The 12782-nt window shown below is 40.8% G+C and overlaps 1 protein-coding gene and 1 long non-coding RNA gene across 2 annotated transcripts in view; one reads left to right on the top strand and one right to left on the bottom strand.

Moving 5' to 3' along the window:
* The window catches only part of COL4A4 (collagen type IV alpha 4 chain), an 87266-nt gene that overhangs the window by 31967 nt on the left and 42517 nt on the right, over positions 1-12782 (bottom strand). Inside the window, exons 23-30 of the mRNA XM_077348858.1 lie at positions 12143-12215; positions 11204-11310; positions 7939-8122; positions 7267-7335; positions 6750-6857; positions 6057-6272; positions 4493-4654; positions 363-533 (exon numbers count right to left, since the gene is read on the bottom strand). Of these exons, the coding sequence (XP_077204973.1) occupies positions 363-533; positions 4493-4654; positions 6057-6272; positions 6750-6857; positions 7267-7335; positions 7939-8122; positions 11204-11310; positions 12143-12215 (1090 nt within the window). The remainder of the gene's footprint in view (positions 1-362; positions 534-4492; positions 4655-6056; positions 6273-6749; positions 6858-7266; positions 7336-7938; positions 8123-11203; positions 11311-12142; positions 12216-12782) is intronic.
* The window catches only part of LOC143843179 (uncharacterized), a 33952-nt gene that overhangs the window by 15949 nt on the left and 5221 nt on the right, over positions 1-12782 (top strand). The gene's annotated exons all lie outside the window — the stretch shown is intronic.

The following is a 12782-nucleotide window of genomic DNA, read 5'->3' as shown; positions in this document are numbered from 1 at the left end:
TAACTCTTATACACTGTTAATCAAAGCAAATACAAATCAAGGTTTAGAATCTCAATTTAACACCCAACAACAAACCACAATTTGGGCTGTATGCAAATGTAACACTGTATTAGTTTAATCAGACTCTCATTTATATACTGTCTTATTGTGGCATTGAATAAATGCTTTTTTGTCCAATTGAGCGTCCATGTCCATGTCCAATTGAGTGTGTCATCTTTGGACTGCAGGCTCAGATCTCCAGCTTAACTTACCTCCCATTTGGTTTTTAAAAAGCCAAGGAAATATAAGACTTAAAAGTACTGTCTGTAATAAATCGAAGAGTAATTCTGAAATATGAATGGTTTAGATGAGAGCTTGTGTACCTTTTAGACCTGGGAGGCCCAGCAATCCATTATCTCCTGGAGGGCCTATATTTCCTCTTAAGCCTGGAAGTCCAGGCGGCCCTGTGGTTCCAGGAATTCCCGGCATGCCTTTCATTCCAGCTGGGCCTGGTGGTCCCATATCTCCTTGTAGACCTTTGGAGCCCTTGAAACCTGAGAAGTATTTTCAGTGATATGACCTTCAGAGAAAATTCACATCGTCTAGAAGCTCATGCCAACCAATTTGTTTCTCTGAACCCCCTTGGCCCATGCATATAAAGTCCCTTCCCTGTTACTTCTACTGTTATAGCTTATCATCTTTGGGACTTGTTCTTCAGTGTAGTTGAGCTTATAATAAAAAGGAAACATACAAAATCTCCAACATTTCTCAGAGGAAAAGAAGATATGCTGAAGGTTGTTTTCAGACAAAACTACTAATAGGAGATTCCCCTGCTCCAAAAAAATTATCCTCAAGTAGTCTTGTGGAATCCAAAAACTCAGGGCTTGATATTACTGATGTAGCACAACTGTAATAAAAAAATGTCTGGGTGCCTTGCAACTAACCATTTTCTTTATCTCTACAACCTCCGTTGCTCATTCGCATGTACCTTTCTCTAGAGTTGTTTAAGGTGCTCCCCACCATGCAGAGCAACAAAAGTTCAAAGTGGAACACCATCATAATTTTTATTGACACACACAAACATTAACTGAAAAGAAAAACTTGTCATGTAACTGAATTTTCCTTTTCCGGGTTTCCAGATATTTTGCACGGAGGAAAAGTCGGTGATATCTCACTCAATACATCGTTGTTTTTCACACCTCTGCATGTGTTACCTAATTTACAGCACAGACTGGTTTTATCTCTGCATGCTCAAACCCCTTTTCAGTCTTTTTTGTGTGTTTTCATCAAGGTTTACTGGTTACTGCTGTCAGCATTAGGGCTAATATAAGAAAGAAGCATACCATTATTTCCTCCCCATAAACACTTGAGACTCTATTATGAGTAGAGTGGGTAGACAGCTCTACACTAGTAACACTGAGAATGAAAATCCAAGGTAAATCCATTTCTGCTTTCTCCAATGTTAGCAAAATGGAACACTCTTTGAATATTAAAAAAAAGCATTTCATCCCCTAGTGTGGACAATTAACGATACCACCCATTGTAAGACTTGCCTACCAAAGACTGTGTTTAGATATGAAAATGTGGTAATTCTTAGAATGTGTAGATAGCTTTCCATTTAACAGATGTTCTCAATTGAATAACAACTTCACTAACAGTAGCACGGATGATTCTCACAAGAAACGGACTATGATCCCTTCTGGTGGATGTCTGTTACTGTTTTAAACCCTAACCTGTGTGATGCCACCCTTTTGCTTTTTTGTTTGCTTTTCAGTTCCAGAATCTAAAGCACCTTTTGAAAAGCTCAGCAAAACATTCCTGTTACTCTCTCAAGTTCCTCTTCTAAAAGCTCCCCTTCTTTTTGTTTGGGGTTAATTCATTTATATAACGTATAGGCCATTTATTTACATAATTTATAGTACATAATCAATTATCTGAGAAGACTGAGGATAATTCTACATGGGGGGTATGATCCCAAGTACTCATCAAATAAATTCTGAAATACAGACTTCTTACAGTATAGATGCCTTTTTGTCCTAAGAAGTCCATGAATTCATCATCCCCAAGAACAGGCTTAGGCAACTTGGGTTCCCCAGACTGTTGTCTCTTGGGCCCTGGTTCTCCAAGTGGGAGCTACTGGTTAGACTGCACTGTGGCAAACGATCCCCACCAGAACAGAAGAAACTCCCTTGTACTTAGATTCATCCCTTTTCCAAGAGCCACGGTAACTACTAGACCATTTCTCTATGCTCTTGTCTTTCTTGACCTTCTTATGGTGAGCATTGTCTTGCCCAGTCATTCAAGACAGCATGCTTGATAGATATTTCCTTGGCAACAGCCTTTCTAAACCAGGTAATTAAATTAGATAAGTGACATCCCCCTGAGATATCTGGGGTCTGCCAACAAATCCGTCCGTTCCTTTTCTGTGATCATTCAACTGCAACCTAGGAAACATGTTCAGTGGAAAGGAGCAAGCAGGACTACTGCTGGCTGCCTTCTCCCTCTTTTCCAGTAAGAGATACTATATTTCCTGCACTCTGCCTCCTGCAGCCATAATGGAGGCTAATGGCACAGGATCATGCTATCATCATGTCCAGCTGTCCTAGGTGAACTGGCTAACTAGTTGGCTTTCTTTCCTGGCCTAAAGATTGGAAAAGAGCACTGAAAAAAAGCACTGGATATAGAAGTGGCTGTTTCCATATATTCTGTCTCCCTGCATATATGTGTGGTTTATCAGCTCTCAACTCTCAGGGCCTTTTCGCACGGGGATCTTTGTTGCAAATTGTTTGCGGAATGAAAAATCGCCATTTAAAATAGTGGAATTCGTCGTTTTGCACACCTGGCTTTGTAGTGGAATCAGTTGCGTTTTTTAGCGTTTCCCACAGGCTTCCGGTCTCGGCAGAAATCGCTAGAAAGGAAGCGCTATTGCCAAGCTCGTCCCGCCCCTGGCCGTCAAGCAGCCAATGGGCAGCCGTTAGCATGCTCCCAAACAGCCCCTTTCCCTTTAAGAAAGGTTTTTAAAAAAAAAAACAGACCCATAGCAACGAATCTAAGTAGATTCGTTGCTACGGAGAGACCCATCCAGCTGCCTAATGTGAGCTGTCGTTTGATTTTATGATCGTTTGCACGCTGCCTCGAGTGATAAAAAAAAATTCCCCCCCCCCTTCTCACGGGCTCGATTTTCGGCTGAATTTATGTGTAAAAAATAAAGGGACTTTATTTCAGCAAACGGGCTTTTAAGTGGTTTGTGCTTAGTGACTAAAGGTGAAGGACTAAAGCCAGGGAAGCCTCTAAACAGAAAGAGGCTCGCCGGTGTGTTTATCCCCGCTCGCTCGGAGAAAAAAAAATGGCGATCGCTTCGCCGGAAGTTTGGAGGAGAGAGCCAGGGGGAGGGACTTTGAAGAACCAGCAACAATGGTAACGCACAGGTCTTTAGCGCTAGTGTTGCAGATTGGTTGCAGGAGTGTATCGCTATCCGGAGGGTGAATCCACTTTTCTGGATTCCCCTGAAAGCGCCACAACGAAGCGCTTTTGGCGGGTCGGTTTCAGGATTGTTGCAGATTGTCTACGACGTCGTGGGTTATGGCAAATTAGTAGCGTTTCCAATTAGCAACCATTGTGCTATTTTGAAGCCGTGCGAAATGGCCCTCACTCTGCCTTCACTCACTGGAGGGGAAATATTGCACTCAGAGGAGCAGTAGAGATTTGGATGTATTGGAAGTTAGGCGCCAAGCTAGCTGTAAAAACTTCTGCTAGGCAGTGGATTGGAGTTTTGCTTAAAAAAAATACAGTGATGGGTGATAGTGGGAGAATCTAACAATCAGAAGCTGCAATCCTGGCCTAGGTTCCCTGCCCCAAACCTGGGTTTGTAAGTAAAGGCAACTCAGCATGCCTGGATACTGGGGGAGGGCATTTTATTTCTCTTTTCATAAGAACATGATTATATGTATGTTTTATTCTCACTAAATAGAATGTCTCTCCTTGCCTAAACTGGGATTCTCTCCTCCTTCTCTTCCTGTCTCTTGGTGTTCTCAAAGAAGCAGGACCTCTCTGTGGCTCTCTCCTACGAGGGACCATGCATTCACCTAATGCTATATAAGCCAGCTGATTATTTTATGGAAAAGTATCTTTTAGATTGGGATCTTACCTACTTCTGCAACAATGGCAGTGAATCTATGACAGTTAAATCCATTTTTGCTGACTGTGCAATTCTGTTATACTAACCAGTGAATGAATACCAATACTAAGATGGTGGAAGAGGGGAAGAAGAACAATCATCAAGGAAATATGGCAGGCTCCCTTCCACAGGAGCATCAAGAAAACAAATTGTACTTTACTACCTAGGTAGGCTGGTTTCGGTAATCATAGGAAAGCTCCTCTCCCTTTATTGCACAAAGTCATTCAGGGACTCTGCTTGTTATCAAGAGATGGCATTTCCCAAGAATAGTTACTTTGCCACACTGGATAACACTGAAGAATATGATGTTTTCTTCCCCGAAAATGACATTCTCACCTGGAATACCTGGTGGTCCAACATTGCCTGGAGGTCCTGGTGGCCCCTGTATGCCTTTGTCACAGGTCAGTCCAGGTGAGCCAGGATAGCCTAGGACTCCATTAGAACCTTTTCTTCCTCTAAGACCTTTAGCTCCTGGAAATCCAGGTGTGCCAAGCTGTCCTGCAGAGATATTACATTTCTCAGACGCAAAACCAAACCCCACTTTCCTTTAAAATTTTCTAATTAAGGTAGGAAGAGTTATGTTTAATGTGGATTGACACAGCTTACATAACTTGGTATTGATTCATTTAATGAAGTTTCTAACCAGAACAGCTACTTTTTAATTTGAATTGCAGCTTCTGCACATGTACTTCCACAGGAGAAGAAAGCAGAAGCAGAGGTGCACTTTGGGAACTGCCATTTGCCCAGCACTTTCCCTCAACAGTGACATGACCCTTTAAGGTGTAACTCAGTATTGTGGCTAAACTGTCAGCCTTCCTTTTGGAATGCTTTGTGGGCTCAAATGATCTCTGTCCCACCCATAAACTAGAAGCAAAAATTAAAAGTAACATTCCCTGCTCTGGCCTTGGACTCTTTATTATATACATCAGAGATGAGAAGGAGAGCGGAATCACTGCTGGAAACTGCCTCCCAGAGCAATTGCTTTGCAGCACTTCATGGTCAACCTTTGTTGACTGCACAGATTCACAAGATGTTCTCTACTTTCCTGATCCCAAAGAGGCATTTAATAGTCCCTTTTGAAGTGCAGTAGCAAAACCAATAAACTACATCACAGACTAACTGGCTGGGATTTTACCTTTGTTCCTCCCCTTACATTTTGCATCTATTACCCCTCTGTAAATCCCCACACAGTCAAGAAAACTCTAGTAGCACAGAGACATGTCTCTACTTCAATGGATCAGCACATAATTTTTGAAGCTGAAATATTACTTCCATTTGGAGAAAGTCAATCTCAACAGTATAACTTTTTTCTAGTAGCCACTGGCATTGAGGTCAGGCTTGTGAAGATTAAGGTGATTTTGTTAACCTACTGACAAAGATACAACACACTGGAAGGGTAATTTTAGTGGTCCATAGAAGTCAGTATTGTCTACTCAGATTGGCAGCCTCTCTTCATGGTCTCAGGCAGAAATCTTCCACATTACCCACTCCCTGAACCTTTCAACAGGAAATACCAGGGATTGAACCTGGGGCTTTCTGCACGCCACACAGATGTTCTGCCACAAAGGTTATGCTACCGGGATATAAAAGGCCTACAAGTTAACAACATATATTAAGTGCTAGTTGCACTTCATAGTGCAACCTTTCTGACAAACTGAAATTAGCTGAAAGTATTCCCTTTATGTGAATTGCTATGCCCATGGGATTTTACCTTTGTTCCTCCCCATCCACTTCTCTTCTCTCTTTCTTAAACTGTATTTCAACTATAGTTTTCCAAACAGAACCAGAACTTATGTTATGTGAGAAATAATATTTATATTGTGCTGCTTTCTACTCCAAGAATTAATGACCCAAACAAAAACTTAAAAATAGAAGATTAATCTGTACAAATGTCACATACCTTGGTGCCCAGGATGACCTGTGTCTCCTGTGATGCCAGACAAACCTGGTCGTCCCAGAAGGCCTCTGTTGCCTGGAATTCCTGGAGGGCCATAACTGATGTCACCTGGAACACCTTTCTGACTTTGCCCAGGAGGACCTGGCAATCCTGGAGCACCATCAACCTTGGAACCACTTTTACCTTCTTCACCTGGGTCACCAGGCTCGCCCCTGACACCTACAGGACAATGAAATTCAGTAATCTTAAACTTCTTTAATGATATGAAAGTGAATTTTTCAGTATTTCAGATACATATTTGTCATCCTCATTATCATACTTTATTCTGTCAATTGACCAGCAAAACAACAACAGATAAAATGAAAATAAAGTAGAAGAAAAAACATAGTTTTAACAAACAGTTCCACTAGATACAACATAATTCTGTATTTTAGCTAGTTATGCAAGGAGCTGAGCACAGGAATTTATACTTTATCCAAAAGGCACACAATCTATCACTAATACTCAGATCCTTCCCAAACATAATTTAATCCATGACCACACAACATCCAACCACTCCTCAACTTACTGTGTGGAGTTTGCATAGCGAACAATGAAAAAGAGGCAGAGCCAATTCAAGGTACCAGTTTGTACTTCAGTCTGCACATTCCCACATTTAACAACAACAACAAAACACTCTGGCCTTCTCACACTTACCTTCTGGACCAGGAATGCCTAATGTTCCTGGTTTGCCCTGCTGGCCTTTTGGGCCATCAAAACCATTGGGACCAGGTCGACCAGATGGTCCTCTTGATCCTTTTGGTCCTGAATATGCACAGAGGACACAAATTTGAGCATCTCAGTAGAATGTTTCTAAAATCATTGGTAAAATATATTCAAGCTCTGCTGGATCCTTTTAGAAAATACAGATTGTATTGTGCCATATTATCTGCTTGATCTCACTTGATTATGCTCCCCAATTCAGCCCCATCACGCATGGTTTTTGTCCTACAATCCCTAGTTTAGACGTTTCAGTGTTCAAAAAGGGCCTTTCCTCTTCCACTTATAATAATCTTGCTTCTCTGTTTCTCCTTTGATGCTGAGGGTTATTGCCTTAACCTTTATTTTTGTAAGTGTTAATTGCAGTGATCTGTTTTATTCCCTATAACAATTTAAAGAGATAACGGATCCTGATGAATAGGAAAAATAATGTATTTTGCTCTTTGAGGCATACCTGGTTTACCTGGAGAACCAGGTGGGCCTGGATTTCCAGGATATCCTGTTGCATGCTGCAGAGTGTTACCTAAAACAGAAGATTTGTCAACATTTCATAATTTTTCATAAAGTCAATACTTCTTTAAAAATCAACCAAGCATAAGTTCAACTGACTTAATGAAAATGTTACGAGTTAGGCAATATGCAGCCACAAAACTAGAAGGTAGACAAGTAAATACTGCTTAGGAAAGACCTAGAAGTCTTTATAGTCCTTAACAGGTTGGCTAGATGGAACCTCTCCAGAGTGTAGGAACAACGCAACACTCAAGAGACACTCCGGTTTATATCTGTAATGTCTTTAAAAAGTATCTCTTAGATCCATTGGTCTAGCCCCAGAAACTGTTAGTAGAAAATGACCTGCAGTGTATAATGAAAAGGTTGAAATGTATTTCACAGCTACCATTGCAGAAAAAAATGAAAGCTGCAATCCTAACCAAACTTATTTTAGAACAAGTGCCACTAAACAAAGTGACACCTACAGGTAAACATGCATAAAGTTGAATAATGGAACTACAAGCTAATGTATCAATATTTTATTCACACTATAGTACTGTAATTAATACATGATAAAATTTCCAGAAAATGTCCAACAAAAATAACTTTCCTCTGAGTTGAGTATTTTAAAGTTTACCTTTCTGCCCCTTGGGGCCAGGCAATCCTTTTATACCAGGGCTTCCAGGATCTCCCGGTAGACCACGGATACCTTGTGGACCCGAGATTCCAAGTCCTGATGGTCCTGTGGGCCCTCTAAGGCCAGGAAGTCCTGAAGGGCCAGGAAATCCCTTATCACCTGGCACAGCAATCCCATCAACACCCTGTCAACAATTTACACAGATTTGCACCATAGCGTATACGTATATACGACCTGGAAAACACTAAACACCATTCAAATAGCTGCCAGATTCTAGTACAATGTAGTCAGTGGCAAATGATATCACCTATTTATGCCCATATTTAAAATTATGAAAAATGTACATGGATAAGGATGCAAAATGGGAAATAAAGATAGTATGTTGAAGATAGTATTACATGTGATAATGCTTTCACACATTTGAAATATATTGTCATTATAATGTGTACAGATTATAAACTGTATCGGAAGAAGTGTGCATGCACATGAAAATTTATGAACTGAATAAAACTTTGTTGGTCTTAAAAGTGCCACTGGACTCAAATATTGTTCTGCAGCGTCAGAGCAATATAGCTACCCTCCTGAATCTATAATTTGTAACAGTTGGACTCAATTTGTTCCCCCTCATTTTAAATTAATTTCCATTCTTTATATTACTTTTCTTTCCATGTTTATCAGTTCCCAAAATGGCTGTAGTATCACTGCACTGACTTTGACTTAGAAGCAGTCTTTCCATTTCCAATCTTTTTCAAAGGTTTGGAAATGAATGGGAAATAGGAGAAATATATAAATCACAGTAATACAGGAGTTCCTTGTGTGTTCATTTGCATATGGACCCATCTATGGCTCATGAAAGTAACCTCTCCAATTGCTGGAGCTCCAGATCAATTCCTTACCTAATACCCTGCCCCTTTCCTTCTTCTCCCCATACCAGGATCTCTCCCATGTGTTGGGACTGATGTGTTTCCTTTGTCTGGAAACCTGAACTTGAAATCACCCTTTAAGTCCTTTCTTCCCTTTTTGAATGTAATCTTTCTTCCCACTTCAAGCTAGAGGTCTGATATCCTGGCAAGCTTAACACTTCCCCTTCTAAATTATTCTATAAACTATAAATCACAGATGTAAATCTCAGTGTTTTTTATTGAGTTGTACAGGACAGCAAACTTATCTCTTTGTGCATTACTTCATTATACATTATATACATGGCAAAAAATCCAACATGGCTAGTTTGCAATCAGGGTACATGTATTACATAAACGGAATTACTTCTCTATAGTTGTAATCACCAATGTGCACACAAAAGGTCAACATGTACATTGTTATCAACATTTCTAGCTGAATCCTTAAGCACCTTCTCTTTCCCCCTCCCACATATACACATATTTCACATTAAAGAAGACTGTACAGTTTGGTGGGCAAAGTTACTGAAAGAAATGGCATCATGAACAATGAGATATGTGATGTAACTACTGTATTGTAACTACTCTACATAAGGATAACCATATTGATATGGATAATGAACTATTCAAAATCTTAAAAGACGATGCAGTAACAGTACTACACTCAATATGTCAGCAAATTTGGAAAACTCAACAGTGGCCACAGCATTGGAAAAGGTCAGTTTACATTCCAATCCCAAAGAAGGGCAATGCCAAAGAATGTTCAAACTACCGCACCATTCCACTCATTTCTCATGCTAGAAAAGTTATGCTCAAAATCCTACAAGCTAGGCTCCAGCAATATGCAGACTGAGAACTTCCAGAAGTACAGGCAGGATTTCGAAGAGGCAGAGGAACTAGAGATCAAATTGCCAACATACGCTGGATTGTGGAGAAAGGTAGGGAGTTCCAGAAGAACATCTACTTCTGCTTCATTGACTATGCTAAAGCCTTTGTGTGGAGCACAACAAATTGTGGCAAGTTCTTAAAGAGATGGGAATACCAGAGCATCTTATCTGTCTCTTGAGAAACTTATATGCAGGTCAATTATATGCAGGTTAATTGGTTTTTAATGTATTTTATGGGGTTTTATACTGTTGTAACCCGCCACGAGCCGCAAGGGAGTGGCGGGTAATAAATTCAATAATAATAATAATAATAATAATAATAATAATAATAATAATAATAATAATAAAAAGAAGCAACAGTGAGAACCGGGCATGGAAAGGAGTTCAGCAAGGCTGCATACTGTCGTCTTGCCTATTTAACCTGTATGTGGAGCACATCATGAGAAAGGTGGGGTTAGATGAGTCACAAATTGGGATCAAGATTACAGGGAGAAATATCAACAACCTCAGATATGCAGATGATACCACTCTAATGGCAGAAAGCGAAGAGGAACTAAAGAGCCTCTTGAAGCGGGCGAAGGAGGAGAGTGCAAAAGTTGGCTTGAAACTCAACATCAAGAAAACAAAGATCATGGCATCCGGCCCTCTCAATTCCTGGCAAATGGATGGGGAAGAAATGGAGGTAGTGACAGATTTTATTTTCCTGGGCTCAAGATCACTGCAGATGGGGACTGCAGCAAAGAAATTAAAACACATTTGCTTCTGGGGAGGAAAGCTATGGCAAATCTAGACAGCATCCTAAAAAGCAGAGACATCACCCTGCCAACAAAAGTGTGTCTAGTCAAGGCTATGGTCTTTCCCAGTTCCAATGTATGGCTGCAATAGTTGGACCATAAGGAAGGCCGAGCATCAAAGAATTGAGGCTTTTGAACTCTGGTGCTGGAGAAGACTCTTGCGAGTCACTTGGATTGCAAGGCGAATAAACCAGTCAGTCCTAGAGGAGATCAGCCCTGACTGCTCCTTAGAAGGCCAGATCCTGAAGATGAAACTCAAATACTTTGGCCACCTCATGAAAAGGAAGAACTCCCTGGAGAAGAGCCTAATGCGGGGAGCGATTGAGGGCAAGAGAAGAAGGGGACGACAGAGAATGAGGTGGCTGGATGGAGGCACTGAAGCAGTTGGTGCGAGCTTCAATGGACTCTGGGGAATGGTAGAGGACAGGAAGGCCTGGAGGATCATTGTCCATGGGGTTGCAGTGGGTCGGACATGACTTCACACCTGACAACAACAACAACAATGATAACCATTCTAGAAAATTATTCAAATAATAAATAGAACTAAACCCTAAAAAGCTACAACAGTCAATGGACACAGTTTCTGCAGAAGACTACACAATTGTTAATTTTTTCTCCCTTTCCAGGAGGACTGGGAAATTAATTTGAAGTTTAAAACAGTTGTCATCAAGACTATCCACTGTACCTGAGGTCCTTTTTCACCAGGAACTCCTGAATCTCCATCCTTACCGGGTATACCATTCTGTCCTGAAAGCCCAGGGTCCCCTTCAGAGCCTCTTTGTCCTTTTATCCCTTTAAGCAATTGAGAGATTACAATACGTACTTGAACAAAATCAATATATCTAATTCTTAACATTGTGTATCTGTGGGCATGGGGGCATGGATAGACAAGACATATATTTTTGTTAACCTGAGAAAAGCCCTAAATCTGCAGAAAAATAAGAAATTTTTAACCCCCCTCCCATGATAAATAAGCAATACTGCATTTATAAAGGCTGTGCTACACATACCTTATCTTTGGATAATACCGCCCTCTCATACATACACCGTTGCTAGCAGTATTGTCTATGTTATGTACGCCTCTCTCAAGTTGTATCTCTCTCCATCACACACAGATAAACATCTCTATAAAGATAGATTCAGCAGAACAAAGTTTAAGTCCATTTAAGACCAACAAAGTTTTATTCATGGCATGCACTTTCGTGTGCAAGCACACTTATTCAGATATAGATGATTATATCTTATAGCTCATACCTTGATTAAAACTTTGTCTTAGACTCAAACTTTGTTCTACATGCCGATCTCTATTACTGTTTTTCTGTGTCTCCCATTTGTACACTTGAAGGAGGCAATTTTAAGGAAGTCTGCTCATAAGTAAATTCCACTTTATTTACTAGGATTGCAATCACCATCAGTGATTTTCTGTGAGGTGGCTCCTTCCTTTATGTGTTTCTCCCATGTTACTTATGCCTGGCTTTCTCATTCCTACTCCCAAACTCATTTACACATTGTATGTGATGAGGCTTCTCTCACACAAGCAAGGAACAATATAAAATGTGGAGTACTCAAAGCACAGTTTCATCACTTAAAAACAAAACATGTGTACAATAAGATACATATTTACCTTTCATTGTTATTTTAACTGATTCACCTTTATCTCCTTTTTCTCCAGTGAATCCAGAGGAACCTGGCATTCCCTTACAATTAAAAAAAATAAATATGTTACAAGCGGAGACACAAAAGAACGTGCACAGAGGGCATTTCATTCCTACTCCCTTTTGCTTGCTTCCCTCTTCTCTTCACTTTGTCTCCCATTGTTTCTCTTTCTCTTTCTCACATCCCTTCTTCCTCACAATCTCTCTCTGTTCTTCCTCTTTCACCCATTTTTTGTCAATATGTCTTCTTTTGCTCACTTCCCTCTCCCCTTCTCTTATAGTGTCCCTTTCACTGGCTGTCAGGCCAGACACTTACCAAGCAGGTTAGCTAACCCCCACTGCTGTGCCTGTCTGTCCCCCCTCCACTACTGTGTTGCCCAGTTACCTGCCTGCTAATTGCTCATCTCAAGGATTGGCAGCACATCGGGGATGCTGGGAGTTCAGTAAAAGCCCCTGCACCTCCTCACCCAGCTCCAGTGCAGAAGCAGAAGCGGAAGACACTTTGGTACCCATCAGCTCCAAACACGGTAGCCTCAGCATCTGAGGGTGGAGAAAGAAGCCCCATTCCTCCTTCCTAGTCACTGACGGTGTAGGTTCTGAGTAGCTGAC

The sequence above is a fragment of the Paroedura picta genome, chromosome 8, assembly GCF_049243985.1.
Source record: "Paroedura picta isolate Pp20150507F chromosome 8, Ppicta_v3.0, whole genome shotgun sequence".
Classification (NCBI taxonomy): domain Eukaryota; kingdom Metazoa; phylum Chordata; class Lepidosauria; order Squamata; family Gekkonidae; genus Paroedura; species Paroedura picta.
The sequence above is the reverse complement of the archived record's forward strand: the minus strand, read 5'-3'. Positions and strand labels throughout refer to the sequence as shown.